Raw genomic sequence first — 23,964 nt, forward strand, 5'->3', positions numbered from 1 at the left:
GCTGAGCTGGCTGATTCTTGGGTTCACTTAGGGGCATTGGAACTATGGGACGAAAGAGGAACATTAGGATGAAAGAGGTCATCGGAGGGAGGAGGCAGGGACTGGAGTGCCTCTGGATGTCTTAGTTCCAGAACTCTCCAAGTTCCACAGTGAGTTCCCCATCACCATGTTTTCTTACGTGGTGTGCTCATACACTCACAGGATTGGCTTACAATCGCCAGGCTGAAAGATGTAGAAAAGAGATTTTTAAAGTAGAACTCAGGGAAAGCCTCCCGGGGTGGGACTAGACTATCGTCCCATAAAGCCAACCTTAAAAGAGAGAGAGAGAGAGAGAGAGAGAGAGAGAGAGAGAGAGAGAGAGAGAGAGAGGAAAAAGTTGGAGCGCAGGGTTTAAGGAGAGAACAATCAGACTTTAAGGTCCTGTCTCACGATATGGGGGAGGGGTGAGACAGGGATGACCCAGAAAGGAATAATAATTGCAAAGAGGGATGCTGCTGCTGAAACCGGTTTGGCTCAGTAGATAGTGCATTGGTCTGCAGACTGAAAGGTCCCAGATTCGATTCTGGTCAAGGGCATGTACCTTGGTTGTGGACATATCCCCAATAGAGAGTGTGCAGGAGGCAACTGATTGATGATTCTCTCTCATTGATGTTTCTAACTCTCTATCCCTCTCTGTAAAAAAATCAATAAAATATATTTTTAAAATTTATTTAAAAAAAGAGGAGTGCTGCTAAACTTTAAACTGGTCTGTGGCATAGACGACAGTGCCTCTTCCTTTCTACTCATTTCCACTGTGTCTGGCTTCAAAAGTCTGACTCAGTGGGATCTCATAGTTTCTCCAAACTCACTCCACATGAAAGGAAGGGACTCTTGGTAGCATGTTTTTTTCATGCTCTTCTTGACTCCAAATGAGCCAGCCTCTGACCTTGAAATCCTAGTTTTGTCCTCCAGCTCAAGCCAAGTTGGGTAGGCCTCCTCTGCAACTTTTGTCCCCTGGTGATCCTGCTTCTCCAGCTGACTCAGAATCCTCAGCCAGCCCATTCTAGGGGCTCTCTATAGATTCTCATCCAGGAGGGAGGGGCCCAGAAAAGGCAATTCATTCATTCATTCATTCAGAAAATAATGTATTATGGACCTTTTATGTGGCAAACATGCTGCTAGGTACGGGGGATACAATAGTGACTTGGGCAGGGACCAACTTTCAAGGAGCTTCTAGTTTAATGGAGGAAACACACGTTGAACAAGTAATCATAAGAGTGATGAATATTATCTACTCTAGATCCAGCACATTGTCTCCAAGAGAGGCAGGCAGTAGATGAAGTAGATGAAGCCTGGGGGCTCTCTCCCACCCAGTTCCCCCAAAGTTCCAGCTTTATACCAGGGGGGATGCCTCACTGCATCTGTCCTCCCAACTTGGCTACTCCTGGGAAAGAACATACAGCTCAAGGCACAGCTTTTGACTATCAATTGTTGATCCCTTTTTGTGCCCATAGCATGTAAATTCTCTGGTTATCCATTTGAGTTTGCCATCTGCTTCCTGCCAAAACCATGATTGATATAGACCTTTATGAAGAGACTATTTACATAAGTGGGAGAGTTAAGGAAAAGGAAGGAAGGAAGGAAGGAAGGAAGGAAGGAAGGAAGGAAGGAAGGAAGGAAGGAAGGGAGGAAGGAAGGAAGGAAGGAAGGAAGGAAGGAAGGAAGGAAGGGAGGAAGGAAGGAAAGTTGAGGCATCCAGATTTTAGCACAGAAAGAACCTATCATTGTCCTTAGGCCTAAGGGGGCAGGAAAAGAAAAACATGTGATAGCCTGGTTGAGAGCTGGAACCATGGAGGAGAGGACAGAAGCTCAACAGAAGCTCCATCATGGAAAGACCCAGCCAGGGGCAGAAGGCAGGAAAGGAAAAACAAGTGAATTCAATCAGATAAGAGAGCGCGGAGGGGGTGAGTCCAACTGATTATCTAATCTCCGCTTTCTTCTCTCTCTCTCTCTCTCTCTCTCTCTCTCTCTCTCTCTCCCTCCCTCCCTCCCTCCCTCCCTCCCTCCCTCTCTCCTCTCTTTTTTCTGTTTCTCTCCCTCCCTCCCTCCTCTCTTTTTTCTGTTTCTCTCCCTCCCTTCCTCTCCCTCTGTATGTGTGTGTGTCTGTTTCCTCCCTCCAATCTTCCATTGGCTAAACCCAATCTGAATCCAACCCCAACCAGCAGTCAGAGAATCAAGTCCATAGAAGCCAGCCTTCTGGGGTACAGGGCCAACAAATAGCTGATTTAGAGAGCCAAAGACAAAATAACTAGTCAGCCACACTTCACTCTCAAGAACACTTTAAGAAGAGAAGATAGAGCTTTTAAATTTTATTACAAAGGCTATATGTTATTTTGACAATTAGATTTTTTTAAAAATAGGGCAGAGAGCCCCAACACACCACCTTGCACGTGACAAACACATAACCTGCACTGGCACAGTTGGATGGGTTGTTGGAGGGCCAATCTGAGAACCTCAGAGCACAGCCCATTGTTAGCAAACATGGGTTGGTGCTGAGGTTCTAGAATTCCCAGAAGCAGTAACTCAGCACTGGGAGCTCCTGCTCACAGTTTCTCTTCACAGCTCTTGGGTGCCCTCCACCAGGGTTCCCTCTGTCCCAAAATCCAGATGAAGTTTCTCTTGCTAGTGAGTCTTTATCTGCTTGGATCTGCCAGAGGTGAGTCCTCTACCTTAGCTCTGGGTAGATGTGTAAGGGGACTCTTTAAGATGTTTCAGCCCTTGAAGAAGGAAGACTGGTATATTAGTTACCGCAATCAGTCTGACTCACATTCAGGAAGAGCTAAACAACTTCAACTCTGAGCCAGTTGATTCCTTCTGGCTATGGCTTTACCATCAGAGGAGCCCACTGGCATGGCCCAGGCCTATTCCTACTTCATTCAGCCACTCAATACTTATACCTGATGCTCTGTGAGATGAGAATATACACTGAGTGGCCAGATTATTATGATCTCTGAATGCATAATAATCTGGCCACTCAGTGTATATCCTATATAATAAAAGGGTAATATGCAAATTGTCCCCTCGACCAGGAATTTGACCAGCAGGCAGGCCAGCCAACCGCCCATGTCCCATGCACGAATTCATGCACCGGGCCTCTAATATATACACTGAGTGGCCAGATTATTATGCATTCAGAGATCATAATAATATGGTCACTCAGTGTAGGTCTAGAGTTCTATGGAAGTCTAATGAAAGCTTGTTCCAGTGAACTGAATGCAAGAGAGCCTTGTGCAGTTAATGTTGAAAGGAAAGCTACAAGGAGATGGGATGTAAAGTCCCAGAAAGCCATGTCAGGGCTGGGGCCAGAGTTTACTGGCACACCTCTGTCTCCTGGCTTCCAGGTGTCTGTATTTCCTCTTTAGGACCCACATTCATGGTGGGCTGTGTTCCTTCCTCCTTCCTCCAGGAGAAAAGAGAGACCATGAGCTCTGAGCTGTTGGTTAAATGACAAAGCGTTTTCCTGTAACGTCAGTTCTCAGACATTTTGTTTTTGGCCTTTTTAGATTTTCAAAGGTTGACTCAGAAACATAGATATATAGCTACCAGGTAGTAATATATATCATCCGCATAATAAAGCAGTGACTCAGAAACTATAGGTTGACTCAGAAATCAGTGCGCTTTTTCAAACTTCCTTTCTATAGTAGAAATACCTCTTTGTTAAAGCTTCTGTTAACTATTGAAGAACCAGTCAAGCAGATAATTCTGTAATGATTGTTAAAAGTAAATACCTCCTTAAAAGCCTTACTAAGTCTTACCTTTCCTCCTTTACCCACATATTATGAGCTTAGTTTTTCCGGAAAGTTGTTGATTTTAAGGACTGCAAATCACCCAGAAGGAATGAATGAGTCAGAACTCTTAGAGAGCCAGAGGACTGTGGGACCTTAGGCTCCCTGTCTAAAAGATCTTGTAATTCCTCTCAGCTTTTAGCTAGGTCAATAACTCAATCATTATAGTTTGCTTTCCCTCCTCTAGGTTACTCAGTCAAATCAAAGAGTAATACTCAAATTCTATTTGGTGCCTCACTCAATAAAATGAAAGTCATAATTAAGGAATATCTGTCTACAGTCATTGAGGACATGGACTAAAAGCAGAAGAGACTGGTCAGAAGAGAATTCCCAGCTGAGAGTTTTGTAGTTCCCAGTGTAAGGGAAGGAGAGGAAACTAAAATTAATTGAGCACTTTAGCAATGGGCTAGGCACTTCATAATTTATCTTATTGACTACTCATGACAACTCCACGAAGTGGGTGTAAATGTTACGCCACAAGGAATCTCAGTGCAGATATATAAGCAAAGGGTGTTTTTATCTTAAGATTGATAGCAACTTTGCTTTGAGCCTCCAACCCACATAGAAAGGGGACTGAGTGCAGGAAAGAATTGAAATTGCCAAGTAAAGGCATCTTAATTCCATCTGGTAATTTTTGTGTTCAGTAGACATTTATTTTTTAATTACATTTATCAAGGTGACATTGGTTAATAGGATCCTGTAGGTTTCAAGTGTGTATTTCTGTGATAGCGAGATCTATATATTGCACTGTGTGCCCACCAATCAAAGTCAAATCATTTTCCATCACCATATATTAGGGCCCCTTCACTCCCCACCCTCTTCCTACGAGTTTTTAGGAATTACAAAACTCTTAGCTGGGCATTCTCTTCTGACCAGTCTCTTCTGCCTTTAGTCCATTCCCTCTATGACTGTAGACAGATATTTCTTAATTATGACTTTCATTTTATCGAGCGAAGCACCCTCTGGCAGCCACCACACTGCTATTTGTGTCCACAAGTTTCAGTTTCATAGCTCACATATGAGTGAAATCAGATGGTTCTTCACTTTTTTTTTCCTGACTGACTTGTTTCGCTAGCGTAATATCCTCAAGGTCCATGCATCCATGTTGTCTCAAATGGCAGTCTTCCATCTTGTCTTACGGCTGAGTAGTATTCCATGGTGTATCATTAGCTTGCTCTCTCCAGCATCTGCCTGGTACAGGCCCACAGGAAGCCTAGGAGCCTTCCTCCATAGGAAAGCAGTCTTTACCCCAGACACGCATTCGCTCCTGGTCATCATCATCTTCTTTTTTCCTGTTCCTTCTCCATCCCAGGAGCACCAAGTCAGCTGGAGGAGCCCCCTGGCTCTCTGAATCATCCAGATGCCATTCAGCAATTTTCAGGTGAGCCCTTTTCACTCACAACCCCTTCCGACAGCAAGGCTTTATTTGAGACTTCTTCAGGCAGGGACGCCTTTAGCAAGCAGGCCGCATTCGAGCACGCTTTAGTTGGACGCGCTTCCGGAGAGCTCATTTCAGGTAAGCACACTTCCGGTGAGCCCGGTCTAGGTGAGCACGCTGCGGTGAGGGCCGCATGCTGCAGGTGCACGCGCTTCCGGTTGAACCACCTCCAGGTGTGCAGGCTCCGGCTGAACAGACTTCCGGTGAACATCTTCCTCCGGCTGAACAGACTTCCGGTGAACACCCTCCTCCTGCTGAACAGACTTCCGGTGAACCCGCTCCGGCTGAACAGGCTGCGCTTGTACAAGCTGCCGGTGATCAAGGTGCAGCTGGGCAGGCCGCCACTGGGCAACCTTCGGGGGAACAGGCTTCGGGGGAACAGGCTTCGGGGGAACAGCCTTCAGGCAGTCCAGAGTCAACCAGTGAAGGTGAGCCACCTCTGATGGGCGCCAGGCCTTGCCTTCGGGTGGGTAGTAGGCAACACATAGAGGAACTCAAGAGTGTAAGGAGAAAGAAGAGTTCTCCCAAAGACTCTCTTTACAGGCGGAACCATTAGGAAGGTCCTCTTTTAAGAAAAATAACACATGCCGAAACTGGTTTGGCTCAGTGGATAGAGCGTCGGCCTGCGGACTGAAGGGTCCCAGGTTCAGTTCCGGTCAAGGGCATGTACATTGGTTGCCGGCACATCCCTGGTGGGGGCGGGGGGGTTGCAGGGGGCAGCTGGTCTATGATTCTCTCTCATCGATGTTTCTAGCTCTCTATCCCTCTCCCTTCCTCTCTGTGAAAAATCAATAATAATAATAAAAAAATTATATATATATATATATATTTTTTTTTTTTAAAGAAAGAAAATAGCACAAATGCAAGATGCCAGCAGTCCCTCCAACCTCCCTTTACATAAGAATTTATGAATGCTGCCCTAACCGGTTTGGCTCAGTGGATAGTGCATCAGCCTGAGAACTGAAAGGTCCCAGGTTCGATTCTGGTCTAGGGCATGTACCTTGTTTGCAGTATATCCCCAGCGAGGGGTGTTCAGGAGGCAGCTGATCAATGTTTCTCTCTCATCGATGTTTCTAGCTCTCTATCCTCCCTTCCTCTCTGTAAAAAAATCAATAAAATACATATTTTTTTAAATGAATTTATGAATGCAGATGCTCACAGCTCCCATGGAAGGGACTTCTGGAAGACTAGTCTTCAAGAGCTTCATGCTAAACCAGCCTCTTAACAAACTGTTAGAGTCCTGTGCAAACCCTGTAAAGAGCTATCTAGCCCAACCAGCATGTCTCAGTGGTTGAGCATCCACCTGTGAACCAAGAGGTTACGGTTTGATTCCCAGTTAGGGCACATGCAGGAGGTTGTAGGAGGCAGCCAATCAATGATTCTCTCATCATTGATGTTTCTGTCTTTCACGCTCACTCTCCCTTCCTCACTGAAATCAATAAAAAAAAATATATATATTTTTGAAGTTAGAGAAACATCTAGCTTCCAAGCTCGTGGCTTTGGTGTGTTTGTTTGTTTGTTTGTTTGTTTGAACATGAAAAGTAAAGCAGGAAGACATTCTGTTAGGTCCAGAAATAAGTTCCCAGGACAATGGCAATTCTTTGGCTCTTACTAAAAATGGGTTGTTCGAAGAATTGAAAATTAGATCCAAGGTTTGAGGCCTTAAATTTATTATCAGATTTTACCGCATCACAAAAGTAGTAGTACCCCAAATTTTCAGTTGAGAGAAATGAGACTAACATCACATGGTTAAAAAATAGCAAACCTTGGATTCAAACTGAGGTCTGACTCCAAAGCCCTATTTTTTTTTCACTTGTGCTTCGTTAACTGGGGAATTGGCAGGGGAGAGAGAGCAAAAGGCAGCACAGAAGCTATGCAAAGAGAATGCCCTTTGTGACAAACTGACCTTCTCATAAAAGTCGATTTGACAATGGAGAACAGTACAGACTCTCAGGTTAGCAAAATTAGAGCATTCTAATATAGTTTATTACGCAAATTTTACTCCACGTGTCTTTGTGCCTGTGGGTAAGCGAGAGTATGGAGGAGAGTCAGGCATGTAATAAGTTCTTTGGTCCTATTGTTAGACATGGAGACCTTAAGGGCCTCTAATTATAAATGTCCAGGAAGTCAATGGGGATAGGAACTGGAGTAAAAGTCAGTATCAGAGAGACACATTTGGGATTCATCAGCAATGAACATCCTAGATGAAGCAGAAAGAATGAAGGAATGTGATTGGTATAGAAGAAAGAATATGCTCTGTCAGACACAGGGCCCTCAGATCCCCAGCAGGAATCAAGAAATGAAATGTGATGTGTCCTTGCCAAAACCGGTTTGGCTCAGTGGATAGAGCGTCAGCCTGCGGACTGAAAGGTCCCGGGTTCGATTCCGGTCAAGGGCATGTACCTTGGTTGTGGGCACATCCCCAGTGGGGGGTGTGCAAGAGGCAGCTGATCGATGTTTCTCTCCCATCGATGTTTCTAACTCTCTATTCCTCTCTCTTCCTCTCTGTAAAAAAATCAATTATATATAATTTAAAAAAAAAGAATGTGATGTGTCCAGGCTACAAGTTGCCAATCCCCCAAAGGTGTGACTCAAGGCTGCACAAGAGAATTTCATCAGGCTTATCTTAAATTTTCAGGCCCAGGGGTAAAATGCCACACCTGCTCTTATATGAGTAGTGAAGGGAAATGCCTTCGTGGAGAGGGAACCTGCACCATTCAGAGTTCCCAGCAGTGCATGTTAAAGAAGATCTTCGAAGGTATAATGGGGACTTCCTGAAGTGATCTTTGCCAGCAAACACGAGTATTCATGGGGAGTCATTAGGTGGTGGGAGGGGACCGGGAGGGGACAGGGGCGTGAGGAGGAAACAAACTGTGCTTCCCAGAAACTTGCAAATTCAAGAAAACCTCATCCTTCCAAGTATTCCGAGTAGAATTCCAGTTACTGATGGAGAGATAGAGTCCCTTCCCAGCAGGTCTTTAAAGGAGGCAGGAAGAATGACTGTCTCTTTTTATTAAAGAAATAGGAGTTGTCCCTTGAGCCATTGACTGTAGGCTCAGGACTGTGTCTATCTTGTTCACGGCTATATATTCCTAGCACTTAGCACAATGTCCAGCACATGGTAGGTAGTTAGTAAGAACTGAGTAAATGAGTAAACAATTATCTACGAGTCTGTGCCCATAGGTTGCCAGAACTGTCCCGAGTATAGAGCCACACCTCTCTACCCTTCCACTCACTCCTCACCCCCAAAATAAGAGATCTTGGTTACGTCCATCCTGGAAACCACATTGCCTGACTTCCCTTGTCTGGTCCCTCCATAGAGAGAGTGGGCAACAGATGGAGGGGAGGGCCTAGAAGACGCAAATGGAAAGAGAGATCTCAACTCACGCCAGCATGAGGACACTGGGGACCACGGGATGGGATGAAGGCTTAGTTTGCCTCCTGCTCACTGCAGTCTTATTTCTGCCTCTTCCAGGTGGAAATCTTGAGTTCATGGTTCAGGGATGTGAGAATATGTGCCCATCCATGAGCCTCTACTCCCACGGGACCAGGATGCAACTTATCTGCTGTCGGGATAAATCTTTCTGCAACATGACCTAGAAGCTGGTGCTCTTCCTTGCTTCTGGCTCTGGCTCAGGCAGCAAAAATCCTCCACCAACCTCCGGGGCTCAATTTATGTTTGGTTTCCCTTCCAGTCAACAGCTAGTCACGTGGGCCTCTGCCTGAGTGTCAGACTGGATGCTCAGTATCCATGCCTCTCCTCCCCACTGCTCTCTGCCCTCTGTTTTCTCTGTTCCGCAAATCCATCTCTTAACATTCTTTGGTTTTTCAATAAATCCCGCATGGTTAAAGAATATAGACTCCAGGCAGGTTTCTTTTCAGTCAGTTGCGGAGCCAGCCTAAGTGTCCTTCACTTCGCACATTGAAACAGATGCATTTTTAAACCAGATCCTCCAAGACAGAGACCACAAAGATTACAAAGTAGGTACTAATGTGTTTTGTTTTTTTAATATATTTTATTGATTTTGTACATAGAAGGAGATAGAGAGTTAGAAACATTGATGAGAGAGAATCATCGATCAGCTGCCTCTTGCACACCCCCAACTGGGGATATGCCCACAACCAAGGTACATGCCCTTGACCGGAATCGAACCCAGGACCCTTCAGTCCCCAAGCCAATGCTCTATCCATTGAGCCAAACCGGTTTCGGCTGACGTTTTACAAGCTTAAACCGAGAGAGGGTCCTTCTCTGAATCGCTGGAACCCCATCCTCATCTACTTATCATGGCGTCCAAAGTTCACCCCTTTGATCTATATGTCTGTTTTTGTGCCAGCACCAGGTTATTTTGATTACTATGGTCTTATAATATAGTTGGATATTAGGTAGTGTGATTTCTCCAACTTTGTTCTTTCTCAGGATTGCTGTGGCTTTTTGGATCTTTTGTGATTCCAGATAAATTCTTGGAATAGTTTTAGTTCTGTAAAGTACTCCATTGGTATCTTAATAGAAATTGCATTGAATATTCAGATTGCTTTGGGTAGTATGGATATTTTAATGATGCTAAGTCTTTCTATCTATGAACATGGTAGATACATTCACTTATTTGTATTTTTTCCAATTTCCTTCTTCAGTGTCTTATAATTCCTTAGTATAGGTCTTCTACATCCTTGGTTATATTTATAGTCCTAGGTATTTTTTTTTTTTTTAAGCAATTGTGAATAGGATTATTTGCTGAGTTTCCCTTTCTGATCGTTATTATATAAAAATGTAACTGATGTCTGGATATTTATCCTGCTTCTTTACTGAATTCATTTATCAGTTCTAGTTTTTTGTGTGGAAGATTTAGGATTCTCTATATAAAGTATCATGTTATCTGCAAATAAGTTTTACTTTTCTTTCCAATTTGAATGCCTTTAATTTCTTCTTCTTGTCTGATTGCTGTGGCTAGGACTTTGTTAAATCAATGGAAAAGCAGACATCCCTGTCTTATTCCTGAGCTTAAGGGAAATGCTTATAGTTTTGCCCATTGAGTATGATGCTGACTGTGGGTTTGTCATATATGGCTTTTATTCCATTGAGATATATTCCCCTATTCCCATTTTGTTGAGTTTTTATCATAAATGGGAGGTGAATTTTATCAAATGCCTTTTCTGTATCTATTGATATAATCATGTGGTTTTTAGCTTCCATTTTGTTTATGTGTTGTACCAAGTTTCTTGATTTACAGACATTATACCAACCTTGAACCCCTGGAATAAAGCCCACTTGATTATTATATTTTTATTGATTTTAAAGAGAGAAAGGGATAAGGAGAGGGAGAGATTGAAACATCAATGATGAGAGAATCATTGATTGGCTACCTCCTGCACACATGCTACTGCAGATTGAGCCCACAACGGGGACACGTGACCTTGGCCAAAATCGAACCTGGGACCCTTCAGTCTGCAGGCCGATACTCTATCCATTGAGCCAAACCAGATAGGATGGTGTATGATCTTTTTAATGTATTACTAGATATGGTTTGCTAATTCGTTGCTGAGAATTTTAGCATCTATGTTCATCAGGAATATTGGCCTATCATTTTCTTTCTCTGTAGTGTCTTTATTTGATTTTGGAATTAAGACTATGTTGGCCTCTTAAAATGTACTTGGGAATCTTCCCTCTCCTAGAATTTTTTGGAATAGTTTGTGAAGGTTAAGTGTTAGTTCATCTCTGAATGTTTGGTAAAAATTCACCAAAAGTCATCCTGCCCAGGACTTTTGTTTATAGAGAGTTGTTTTTATAACTGCTTCAATTTCACTAGCTATAATAATCTTTTCAGTAACCAGAACTAAATGGATAGCCAAATATGGGGGGGGGGGAATGAAACTTGATCTCTATCTCACATTATACACAAAAAACATTTTCAGGTAGATTGTGGATCTGTGTAATCCAAAACTATAAATAAATCTTTTAAAATATGGAAGAAAATTTTAATATACTTATAGTAGGGAATTAATCCTTAAATAAAAAACAAAAAAAAGTTAGCCAAGGAAAAATCTTAATTGGACTATATTAAAAATAAAAACTTCCTTGCCTGGCCAGTGTGGCTCAGTGGTAGTATGAGCATCAACCTATAAACCAGGAGGTCATGATTCAATTACCAGTAGGGCACATACCCAGGTTGGGGGCTCAGTCCCTAGTAAGGGCAGCAGGGGAGGGGAGAGAGGGCAGGGGGATAGGTGCAGGAAGCAACAGATCAGTGATTCTGTCTCATCGTTGATGTTTCTATCTCTTCCTTTCCTCTCTGAAATTAATAAAAACAATAAAATAAAAAGTTATTTTGGGTATTGACTATTAGACTAGAGGAAATGGTAGGTAGGCTGAAGCTACAAAAGCCTAGAACTCAGAGGCAGTCAAAGCCAGAAATGGTTTGTGGATGGATGGATAGATGGATGGATAGCAATCTTCAAGAACAAAATTTCTTCATATTTAAGAATTTACTGGCTCAATTCCTAGGGGCCATCTATCGGTTCAAATTTCTTCCTCCTATGGGTATACTGCAGTAGCACAATTTACTGTTACATGTACACTAATATATGATAAACTTGGACAATAACATTTTATATGTCCTTGATTTCAGACTAAGATGAGTGATTTTATAAATTACCAAGAAGTAGGAATACAGGATCCCAACCTAATACATTCAAGTTAATATAAAGTTTATTAGAATTAAGTCTTAGTAGATTACATAGATAAAAGAGCCAGGAATCAGATCTATTTCTATTATAGCTTCCTTACTTCTGACTCCTCTTTTATTTCTTACCACCTAGAAGCTTAGTCACAGTAAGGTCACAGTTAGTTACTCATTTTCAAAATATAATTTATTTCTGCAATAAAGAATTAAAATACGGCTGTGAAAGTAGAGAATAATATAGAAAAACATTTAAAAGGTGCAACAGTAATTTTAAAGGTAGTTATGCACTAGAGTTTACGCTCAACTTCTACTTGAAAGACCAACCAGCATTTTATATTTATATTTTATTAACTATAACGGAAAAAAACATACCAATTTGTAATTCCAATTAATCATTATAATTCAATAATGGGTTTAGATACCTGGTCAGGACCTTCTGAAAAGGAGTACCAATCTTGGGGATATATTATTGGAAGAGAACTTCACTTCACAGACTGATAAATCTACTGTTCAAAAGCCACAAGGATTTCTTTTTTTTACTAATTCATCCACTTACGTAAATCAATGTGGAAGCAATATGGACTTTTTAGATAAAACCAAATGTTTTGGTAAAAATGAGACAAGAGTATCATCTTTCATTATATTGGCATAAAAGCTGGTAAACTCATATATCCCCAAAGCTTGGTTTTCACCAGGTGGGCCTCAAATTTAGAAATTAAACACAGCTGGAAAAGTATCTAATGAATTCTATCTATCCCTTCCCCAAAGTCTTATTTACAATTAAAATATAGGTATTATTTTTATGCAGAAAGTACAAAATAATTGGAAAATGTTTGACCAGGAGGAAGACAACTCTTCAGGGTCTATGGTTTGCAGTTTGCAGATTAGGATAGTCTTCTCTAGGAAGAATAATGTCAACATAGCAGCACTATATTCACCAGCAATCCGAAAGCCAGCGGATCGATCATGTGGCAGGAAGCCAAACCTTCTGGCTGCTCACAACATCACTCAGCTTGCCTTTAATCTTCAGGAAGTGTCTCTTGAATTCCAATCCATCACCCTATATTAGGAATAATATAAAAAAATAATGTAAGGGAAAAAAATCAAAATCTCTGTGGTAGGATGTAGAGAAAAACACCTACAGATATGTCCAGCTACAATTCTCTTTAGGTCCTCTAATAAAGACCAATTATCTTAGGAGAAGAAATGGCTAAAATAAATAATTCTGACTTAAGAACCATCACTGTCCCCAACATTAGACCCAACACTGAACTAGGAAAGCAAATACAATGACAGCCTGTCTGCTTTAAGCATTGATATCTCTGGCCCTACGTCATTGTTTTCCATAGGTATTAGAAATTGGTCAACTAAAAATAAGCTACACAACTATACTGAAGCCTTCTCAAAATACTGTGGCCACAAAGCCAGTAATTCCGTTATATAAAAAACATTATCACACTAGGATCTTAACCATGTAATTCCATACCAAGCATCTAGATAACAGTATTGCAGCAAATCTCCAATATAAAGAATATGACCTTTTCCTCCAACCTCTTTTAGAACTCATACAATCTCCCAGGAAATAGAGAAGATGCTATTTTTGTTTTATATATACCAAAGGCTTTAAAACTATATATAACCTCAGCTCTAGTAATTTCTAAAGAAATCATCATAAATGTAAGACTTTATGTATCTGGATATTTAAGCACAGAATTATTAACAGATAATGGTTCATTAATTATAACGTGCAAACATTTTTGACAAATCACAATTTTTATAGAAAAGATATATATGAATTCAATGTTTATAAATGCCATGTGTATATAAATATAATAATATTTTAAAATAATCTCCACATAAACTCTCCATAGTATATATTATTAGTAGCAATATAGCATATCTACTATAATGAAATACATCAAAATAAATCTGAACCTAGCTGGTTTGGCTCAGTGGATAGAACGTCAGCCTGCAGACTGAAGAGTCTCGGGTTCAATTTCAGTCAAGGGCATATACTTTGCTAGCAGGCTTGATTCCCAGGGCCATTGGGGCACATATAAGAGGAGACCAATCAATGTTTCTCTTTCTGTCTCTTCCCCTCCCCCCCCCCACCCTTTCACTCTCTCTAAAAAAAAAAAAAAAAAAATCAATGGAAAATATCCTCAGGGGAGGATTAACAACAAAAATGTGTGTTCTCTCTGGATGATAAGATTAAACTTGATTCTGAGTTCCTCCTTTCAACTTCTTTGTTTTTTTTTTTTGTATTTTTTAAAATTTCTACAGTGAATACGTAACAATACTCTAAGCAAAACAAAGTTTTTAAAAAAGATATGTGTTGTTCTATATACCTTAGAAAGCCGGAAGTCAACCAAGATCTTCTCATCCATTTCTACCAAATTCACTTTGAAAATCAGTTTATTGTTTCTTCTATCAGTTGTTGATACAGTAACCTAAGGCAATAAAAATAAGGTTAAGCGAAGATGTGTGGGATGGAAGCCAAAAGGCAGTGGGATGACCTATTTGAAGTGCTGAAAGAAAAAGCTGTTGAGCTAGAATTCCATATCCAGCGAAACTATGCATTAAAAAAAAAAAAAAAAAAAAAAAAAGTCCCAGTTAAAATCTGCGTTTGGAAATACCAGAACTGCCCAAAAAGACATTAAATAGAAAGTCCTCTAGAACTGTTGTTTAAAACATCCAGTCTGTAGTATTCTGTTATGACAGCCCTTGCAAACACATATGTTCACACAAAAAATCTGTATAAGGATGATCACAGCAGCTATTGTTCAGAATAGCCTAAAAGTACAAACATCCCAAATGTCCATCAACAGATAACTGTATACACAAAATGTAGTCTACCCACACAATGAAAAATGAATGAAACATACCTGATTCATACAACTCTTCTTCCATTGATAGCCCAATTTCTCACAAGTCTCTTTTAGGCACTGGTAAGATTTGTCTGCATCCAATTTAGTAAAAAATCGTGTCATTCTTTTGACCAAGCGCTGCCAGGGGTTCTACATGCCAAATAAAGAAACACAGAATAAATTTGTTATCACCAAAAGGAGGCATGTAGCTATCTCAATATTTAGTCTTAAAATTCTTTTTGCTGTGATTCATGATTCTTATACATAAAGGTCTCTTCTAATTATCTCTTCCTTGTCAGAAAAAATAAATCAATATAAAGTGTTAATACTTGAAGATTTATACATTTAAAAAGAGACATTACGACAATAAAAAATGCGTGGTTCCATTATTCACTTTACAAACTCAGTTCTCCTACCTGTGAGGATCCCGGGGTGCCAAGTAACTGACTATTCAGAAGCATGTGATCCGGACACGTGGGCTGCGAGAAACTGATCCCCTGTACCAGCTTATCAATGTACAGCGGGCTGGTGTCCCATAAGGAAAGGCCTGTCCGTGGTTCTGGCTGGGAACTGGAGTATTTCACATTTTCTTCACTAAGACATTAAGACAGGGGAAATATATATCATTAAATAAAATTTCCCAGGCTTTTCAATATCACATTACAATTCTCACACCAATAAAAGTGATAATCACTATTAACATAAAATGTACATACATATATTATTCTACATGGGGGAAATTACCTTCAACGGGCACTTGATCTTGATTAATTAATCTTACCTAGAAGCACTGTTGACTAGAGAGATATCCAAATTGGACTGAATGTGTTTAGAGAATCCACCAGGAGACTCCGATACACCACCTGAAGTGACTCGGGGCCTCTTTGCCCCTAAAAAAATAAAATAATAAATACAAAAGCTTTCAAGTCTTCTATGCAGATACTTTTAAATTAATATGACTGGCAATCAGAAGAAGTAAAACTACATCTGAATTCATTTAACACCAAAATACTTATACAACAAATAGTGGCTCCTTCCACATGATTTTACGAGAAAAGTGGTCATTACAAACTTACTAGGATTCACTTGTCAAATTATACAAATACTGATCAGTAAGTGTGTTCCATGTGTGAAGTACAAGGCCATGATTTTATTGGTATCATTTACGGTAATAGAAAAATGTTCTATGAAGACAGAGCAACCTAACTAAAGAGTAAAAACTTTAAAAAATAAAAAACAATTTATGATCATGGCAATAAACATTATGAATCTGCTCTACCCAATATTCCTTGCTCCACTGGAGAAGCTGTAACAAGAACACTCATTACACAGAAAATGATGCCACTATACATTCATGGTAACTGTCCTCAGCTGGATCCTCAACTGACAGTCAGTCCTGTGTTTCTCCCAGGGGTCCTCAAACTTTTTAAAGTAGGGGCCAGATCACGGTCCCTCAGAGAGCTGGAGGGCCGGACTATATGAACTACTAATTCCTACTGTAACACCTCGGCTGCGCTCACTGCCCAAAAAACCTGGCGGGCCGGATCAGACTCCTCTGCGGGCCGCATGTGGCCCGCGGGCCATAGTTTGAAGACACCTGCGACAGTTTTCTCTCCCCTTCACAATGATTGTTTCAAAATGCCTGCATTCTTGTCAAATTCCCAATTTCACAGAATAAAAATACTTGTATTTGAAGCATGCTTACCTTTCTTGAGTAGTTTGTTGTACCACCTATCTTTTTTGATGTCTGGGATGGTGATCCTTACTGATGGATTCTCAACGAGGATTTTATGCAGCAGGGCTGAAAACAAAACATGAAGACAGCATTTACAAAAGAGTCATGCAGATGAGAAAACTATATCTTGTGATATGGAACACATCTCTCTCTCGGTCTCCTTATGTCCAAATAGCATATCTGGGGAAGAGAAAGAATAAAGTATTAAAGCTACTAAAGTATTGCTTTAATTTCATGCCATTGTTCCTTGCTTCGGTTTGTATCTTAGTCTGCCCAGGTCTGATTCTCAATTATTTGCAGACAGTAGCGTAACCGCCCGGTGGAAATGTTTCTCCCCAGCTGACAACATTAATAAAAGAATACATCTTACCTATTTTCAATACCTAACTTGTTCCAATGTCATGTTAAGTACTCATTCACACAGTTTTATTTTAAAATTTTATTTTTCAGCATCCTAATTACCTTGTTAAATAATTCATATATCTCCCACCACAAAAGTAAATTTCTAAAGGACATATAGTGAAAAATTAGAAAAAAAAATCTAGATTTCTAAAAAAGTGAACCGGATGAGTATAAGGAATATCCATATAGTAGAACAATTTCAGAGTCTTCAAAAACAATGACGTAGGCCTATAATTACAATCATAGGGAAAGTTCACAAAGCATTAATTCACACACATAAAAAAACAGATTACAAAATATTGGGTGTGCATAGTATAATCTCATTTTTTGTAAAAACACATATCAATATATATTTGTCATATATTTTACAACAAAGTATAGAAGCATGTATCAAAATATTAACATAAGCTGTTTTTCAGGAATTATAGGACTGATTTTTAAAATTTATTCTCTGGCCAGTGTGGCTCAGTGGTTGAGTGTTAACCTATGAACCAGGTGATCAGGGCATATGCCCAGGTTGCAGCTCAATCCCCAGTGTGGGGCCTGCAGGAGGCAGTCAATCAATGATTCTCCCTCATCAGTGATATTTTTCTCTCTCTTCCTATCTGAAATCAATTAAAAATTTTTTTTTATTATTTTTATATTTATCTACAAGGATTATAGATTTATATCATTTAAAAGTCAAAAGGAAAATGTAAGAAAAAATAATCAAACAGCACCACACTTCATTGTCCAAGAAATCAGTACTTTCAATCAGTTACCTAGAGGAGCAGAATCGATTTTTTTCCAAGGGTTGAGGTATGTTTTTTTTTCTTTCCAATCAGAATATTCCTGACAACTGTCACTGGGCTGGTCCCATGGCAATTCTAAAAAAGAAACAAGTTTTCTGAGTGTTCATATCATTATGCAGAGCCCAGGGAAAATAATTAACAATATAAATCCATTCCCTCCAAGTTAACTCATATGGTTTTCAAATTAAGAATACCAGCTCATGCCAAAACCGGTTTGGCTCAGTTGGCCTGCGGACTGAAGGGTCCCGGGTTCGATTCCAGTCAAGGGCATGATTCTTGGTTGCGGGCACATCCCAAGTGGGGGTTGTGTAGGAGGCAGCTGATCAATGTTTCTCTCTCATCGATGTTTCTGACTTTCTATCCTCTCCCTTCCTCTCTGTAAAAAACAAATCAATAAAATACATTAAAAAAAAAAAGAATACCAGCTGACAAAAATTTCAGAAGCACTCCAAGATACAATAGATGAGCCAAACCACTTCCTGCCCTACACTTTCCAAAAGCATTTGAATGGATCTTAAAAGCAAGAGCTACTGTTGTATATCATTTAATAGCTATCCATACCTCATTTTTCAAAACCTTTGGGATTAAAAGTTCTAACTTAGTTGTAAATAATTTACTATTAAAATACTGTCATGTAAATATGGATACCCTTGGATTATTATCATTAACTTTGGAATAACAAATCTGTCTTTCCGCAGGAGATGAGTTGTATCATGATTCTGTAGCCCTTACCCCCAGCCAACATTGCAGTCAGCACTATTCCGCAGGACCAAACATCCACTGGTTCTGCGTGAAATTCTTTTCTCTTCAGAAGTTCTGGCGCCACGTAAGGCAAAGTCCCACACATCTTGTTCAGTAAACGCTCACGGTTATTGTGCCGAAACACTGTCGCCAAGCCAAAGTCAGAGATTTTGAGGTTATCTAAACCAAAGGAAAAAGAGATGATGGGATACACATATTTTGTAAGTAGATACACTTAAAGTGTCATTGGAAAAATCGTTGGTGTCACCCAAGGTTTGTAAAACTTCTCTGCCTTAAAACGCGCCAACAAAGAAATGTTTAAAAAGAAGAAATAAAAGACATCATTATTTAGCTAAAATCAGTGAAAGAACTCATCGCTTCTGCTAATTCAAGAGAGAGAAAAAATTTTTTTAAATAAGAGAAATATCAATGTTAAAATCAAACAGGTTAAAGAAAGATACTGAAGTCAAAAGGACCTGCCCTTCTGAAAAAGGGTATTGGAGATTTAGGCTTAAAGCAAAGCCTAGCCCTTTATTGGGTTGTGCAGCAGGCAGGAGACATCAATAATGTATTAGGGCCGAAACTGGTTTGGCTCAGTGGCTAGAGCGTTGGCCTGCGGACTGAAAGGTCCCGCATTTGATTCCAGTCAAGGGCATGTACCGTGGTTGCGGGTACATCCCCAGTAGGGGGTGTGCAAGAGGCAGCTGATCAATGTTCATCTCTCATCGATGTTTCTAACTCTATCCCTCTCTCTTCCTCTCTGTAAAAAATCAATAAAATAAAATTTAAAAAAAAAAACAGGCAAAGTTAAAAAATAATAGTAATAATAATAATGTATTAGGTACAACGTTCCCAGCAGCAAGCAAAACCTGTTGGTTAGAAAATTTACATGTAAAGACCCTCCAAAACTAAAGATCCACAAACCACCAGGACTTCTTGTCAAAGTGGCTTCGTTTAGAAAAGGAGGAGGAACTCTTAAAAAAAAACAGAAAAGTAAATTTCTACTCTAACTTCCCATCTTCCACACACATAAACTGTAGGTAGTTAAACACTTGGTAAATGTCTACTGTAACAAAATGACACTGTGCTAGCCAATGTGCTTAGATAAATTACTGGAGAAGACTAACAACAGACCACTGTTGCAAAGGTTATAAAAATATAGGACATTACGAACTCTTATAGCAAAGGAGTCAAATCTAGTTTTAGGAATTAGAGATTCCCTATTTTCAACCTTTATAGAGGACAATCTGGCAATAGATGTTAAAATCTAAAATATTCACACACTCTTTATGAACTAGTAATTTCTATTTCTAGGACTATATCCACAGAACTACTTCCTCAAACACACAAACATAAGGATATTCATTTTATTATTTGTAAGTAACTTAAATGTCCATCAATACAGAAATGACTAAATCTTATAATACATGTACATAATGAAACTATGTAAGTAATTGTTTTTAAATATAGGCATAGCTATGTGTACTGACACAGAATTGAGTATAAGTTAAAAAAAAAAAAAAAGCAAGTGTCATAAAAAATATTCATTATATGACCCAATTTTTATATTGGGTTTGTGCACAAATTTATAGCACAATCATCACTGTTTTATTTGTTTTAAATGCTATAAAATCAACTGTCCCAAAATAGGGGACTAATTCTTTAAAAATCAATTACATCTACAATACAGTATGGAAGCCATTGATGATGTTCACCTGGATTTGAGTTGGAAGGTAGCTAGTATAATTACCTGTTAACAACTATATATATGACAATCTTAAACCACTGACATTGAGTACCAAGTTACTACCGTAGTTAAGTAGTAATCACTGAAAATACTAATGGGTGGCCTCTGTATATCCTTGGATTTTGTTTTGTTATTCAGAAATGCAAAAGCCTTGAAACAGCCTTGCTTGGCTGTATTAAAATAATTTAGGTAGCAGTCACACAATGCTAAACTTACCCCTGTCATCCAATAGGAGATTTTCTGGCTTAATATCCCTGTGAGTGATTCCAATGCCATGCAGATAAGTCTAAGAAAGCAGAGGGAAGAATATTAGAGTTTAGTGACTTACTTCACTCACATTAATTTTAAGTAAAAGTTTGTCAACGGTACCTACCACCCCTGCCATGAGTTGATGGAAGAACCTCTGAGCATCTTGTTCAGGCATGCCTATGTCTGGCTCTGTAAGAATTCATAATGAGAGTTAGTTTACCAGGTAAATGTAATCAGGAATCAACCACATAGCCTCTTAATTCTGAGGTTAATCATGTGTGATTGTACTTGAGCAAACAGAATCTTATGCTAACAATCAAAAAGACTCTGGAGTCCACTAACTTATATAATAAGAATGCAAATCATATCTTGCAAGTCCCTGCTTATCTTATATTAACCATTATTTATTTTATCTTTCAAATTCTCCCCTAATTTCATCAAAAAGTTATGCCAAGATTTTTCCACTCCTGAAGAGTAATTGCCAAAGTGGAAGCTTGGCAAAGTTAAGCTAATTTCACTCTGCATAGTTAACAAGAGATTTAAACTTCCTATAACCTCTCACTCAACAGTCATGAATGCCCATGACGTTTCTTTAGGAACACAGATTTATTAAGATGTATCCTACTGTCAGTCATCTTTTTATATCTTGGCCTCCTTTATTAACTCATGATTTCTTTTACACTCAACTCTCTCCTGAGATAAATACTTGTGATTCTAATAATCAATTTTAACTGTTAATGCAATAGCTTTAAATATTAAACTCAGAATATATTTTATGTACTTCTCAATATTCTATAAAAGCAATCCTAGAAAATTCTAAATTATCTCACTTGAACACATAAAGAAGAAACATAGTAACATGCTATTATGTTGCATCTCTAAATATATACAATGAGACTACAGTTTATCATCCTTAATATGTGTGCAACAATACCAACCAAATTACTTATACAACTTGGAAAAAAAGTTTTGATGACTTTATGCTTTTGTGTGTTAATATAAGTTGCAAAAACAAAACAACTTATTCCAATTTCTCTGTTGCATAAGCAATTCTTAATGGACAATGACCAAATAGCAGACCCAAGTTCAAGAAAGAAATTTAGAAACTTATTTAGGAGAATAATTATCTTAAATCTTTTCCATACCGATTCGATCAAAAAGTTCTCCTCCACTACAATACTCCAGAAATAGATACTGGATATTGCCTTCTCTCCTGTGACCATAGAATTTCACTACATTCTCATGATTTAACATTTTATTGATGCAGATCTCTTTCTTAATGTTGTCTGGACAGTCTATGGCACGCTTCATGTCAACTATCTTCACCGCGACTGCTTCTTCAGTTCTTCTATTCACAGCAAGTTGAACTCTAAAAAAAAAGAAAAGTTATAACATTCCAGACACCTGATTCTATTGATTTTAAAACTTTGAATAAGATTAAACACGACCCTTCCAGAATTGTTGCACTTTTATAAATGTATCCACCAAGGAGAAACCATGGGAATGGTCTCTGCCATGTTCTCAAAAGATACTCCTCCATTCTGAAATGGGAGATACAACAGATAATGCACCGAAGAAGTCATGCTATTTAACTAAATGTCATTCAATAAATGCTTGAGAAAATAAACTAAACTGGGATTACCATTCTATACCACATCCCATACACACATGCTCTATTCATTTAATTCTAATAACATTTATCAACCCCGCAGTAACTCTTCTAAGCACTGATGGGGTCAGTACCATTATTGTCATCTTACAGCTAAGAAAACAGAGGCACGCATCAGTATTAAGAAGCTCGCTGCCCTAGCCAGCTGGCTCAGTTGCATCACTTCATACACCAAAAGGGTGCAAATAGGTTTCCCTCTCACATCGATATTTCTCTCTTTCTCTCACTCCCTTCCTCTTTTTCTAAAACCAACACATTCGGATGCTGCGATGAGGATTAAAAAGCAGCAGCTCGCCTAAGAACAAAACAATGATCGGTATGTGACAGGCTGATGATTTGACACCAGGCGGCCTGACTCCACAGTCTGTTCATTGGTTCGTTTGAAACACGATGCCTAAATCTCAAGAAGGAAGAGGTGTCAGGAGAAAAGGAATTCGGCGCTTTACAAAGTACATGTCAAAGAAAATAACGTCCTTACAAACGATTGCGCAACTTCCGTTCCCCGAAAGTCTTGCATTTCAAATGCAGACGTCAGTTTTCTAAGGCCCCACTGTATTAAAGCAACTCCAAAACAACGCATGTGGGCGCAAACGAGACCAAGGGGGACGGAGCAGATGCGGAAGCAGGGTACGAGGGCTCGGACTCACTCTCCATAGGCGCCTTCTCCCAGGGTCTGCACCAAGTCCCAGTCCTCCACGAAGGGCACGGCCATGGCTCCGCTGCGCACCGCGGCTGCAAGGGGCGGGACCCAGAAAAGGGGGTGGGGGGTGAGGACGAGCGTCCGTCATCTGCGAGGCCGCTGAGCTCTGCGTCCTGCCAGGAGTCCTCCATGTAAACAACAGCTCTTCTTTCCCCTGGAACCCCATCACCCATATTTTACCCCCGTCTAAACCCCAAACCTCTAGGGGTTTAGGCTAGACTCCCAAATCCTGGCGTTTGATTCTGTAAATCCCCATTCCCACGCACACCGAATGCTCTGGGTCGGCCCCTCGCATCCGCGAAGGAACGGTAGCAGTTGTGATGGAGTTGGGGGACAATGCCCCACGGTGGATGTAGAGAAGGGATCTAGGGTAACGGGGAAGGATAACCACGACGGCCGCGGCCCCTCCTCCCCACCCCCAGGCGTCCCCCAGGCCGGGTGGGGCCCGGGGCGGGGCCAAACTGCCCGGAGGGGCGGAAGGCAGGGCCCGGAGGCACGCAGACTAGCAGAGGGGAAGTTTCTGCAGCCCCTATAGCTCCCGCACCCCGGGCCACCCTCCTCCGCCTTCTGGGGCCGCCCCTCCGCGGGAGACTCTCCGAACCCCCCGCCCGTCGCCGTGCTCTCCTGACTCATGCGGACCCCGAACTCCTCTGCAGACTCCCCGCCGCCCTTCTCACCAGGCCGTCCTCTGCCCGCCGCCGCAGGAATCCAAATGCTGCGCTTTTCCCGCCAAAACTGGATGGCGTCACGCTGTCGCAAACGCGCGCGCCTTTGCCGTAAAGCGGGGAGGCGCGCTTTCCGGTTCGCGAAGTTCGGAAGCTCGGCGGCTCCCGGAGGCTGGCGCTGCAGCCCCACAGGTTACAGTGGGGTGTGTTGTGGGGCCGGGAGAAGGTGCCGGCTGCCGAACGCACCTCTGCGAAAGCTCTCTGCGCCCCAACGCGTCGGAGACCTGGGTGCGCGGGGCCGGGTGTCCACCCGTGGGCGCCGCGACGCCGGTTCTGCGCCTCCGAGCATCTGCCCGGCGACCTGTCAGGGGCTCGGACCGGACTGTGAGGGCCTCGAACTGTGTGTCACGTTGGAGCGAGGCGCAGACCGGCTGTTGAGGACGGGGCTGGGAAGGACGA

At 40.8% G+C, this 23,964-nt stretch overlaps 2 protein-coding genes across 3 annotated transcripts; one reads left to right on the forward strand and one right to left on the reverse strand.

Annotated features, from left to right (window-relative positions):
• Positions 1 to 2,604: 2,604 nt before the first annotated feature.
• On the forward strand, positions 2,605 to 9,109 carry ACRV1 (acrosomal vesicle protein 1). Its single transcript, XM_036449586.2, has 6 exons — positions 2,605 to 2,695; positions 5,137 to 5,340; positions 5,436 to 5,471; positions 5,538 to 5,690; positions 7,901 to 8,020; positions 8,738 to 9,109. The coding sequence occupies exons 1-6, from the start codon at positions 2,647 to 2,649 to the stop codon at positions 8,860 to 8,862; spliced, it is 687 nt and encodes a 228-aa protein (XP_036305479.1). The 5' UTR covers positions 2,605 to 2,646; the 3' UTR covers positions 8,863 to 9,109.
• Positions 9,110 to 12,110: 3,001 nt separating this feature from the next.
• CHEK1 (checkpoint kinase 1) lies at positions 12,111 to 23,655 on the reverse strand. Of its 2 annotated transcripts, none has more exons than XM_036449792.2 (13): positions 23,518 to 23,655; positions 22,788 to 22,872; positions 21,617 to 21,840; positions 20,596 to 20,660; positions 20,439 to 20,508; positions 18,467 to 18,655; positions 17,705 to 17,809; positions 16,512 to 16,607; positions 15,588 to 15,696; positions 15,223 to 15,400; positions 14,825 to 14,956; positions 14,288 to 14,389; positions 12,111 to 12,999 (listed from the first exon to the last, which is right to left on the reverse strand). In XM_036449792.2, exons 2-13 carry the CDS (start codon positions 22,850 to 22,852, stop codon positions 12,904 to 12,906), a joined length of 1,431 nt encoding a protein of 476 aa, XP_036305685.1. In that variant the 5' UTR covers positions 22,853 to 22,872; positions 23,518 to 23,655; the 3' UTR covers positions 12,111 to 12,903. The 2 variants fall into 2 exon arrangements, with proteins under 2 accessions (XP_036305685.1, XP_045441419.1); XM_045585463.1 differs by lacking the exon at positions 23,518 to 23,655 and adding an exon at positions 23,107 to 23,456.
• Between the last annotated feature and the right edge of the window lie 309 nt (positions 23,656 to 23,964).

The sequence above is a fragment of the Pipistrellus kuhlii genome, unplaced genomic scaffold, assembly GCF_014108245.1.
Source record: "Pipistrellus kuhlii isolate mPipKuh1 unplaced genomic scaffold, mPipKuh1.p scaffold_m20_p_20, whole genome shotgun sequence".
Classification (NCBI taxonomy): Eukaryota; Metazoa; Chordata; class Mammalia; order Chiroptera; family Vespertilionidae; genus Pipistrellus; species Pipistrellus kuhlii.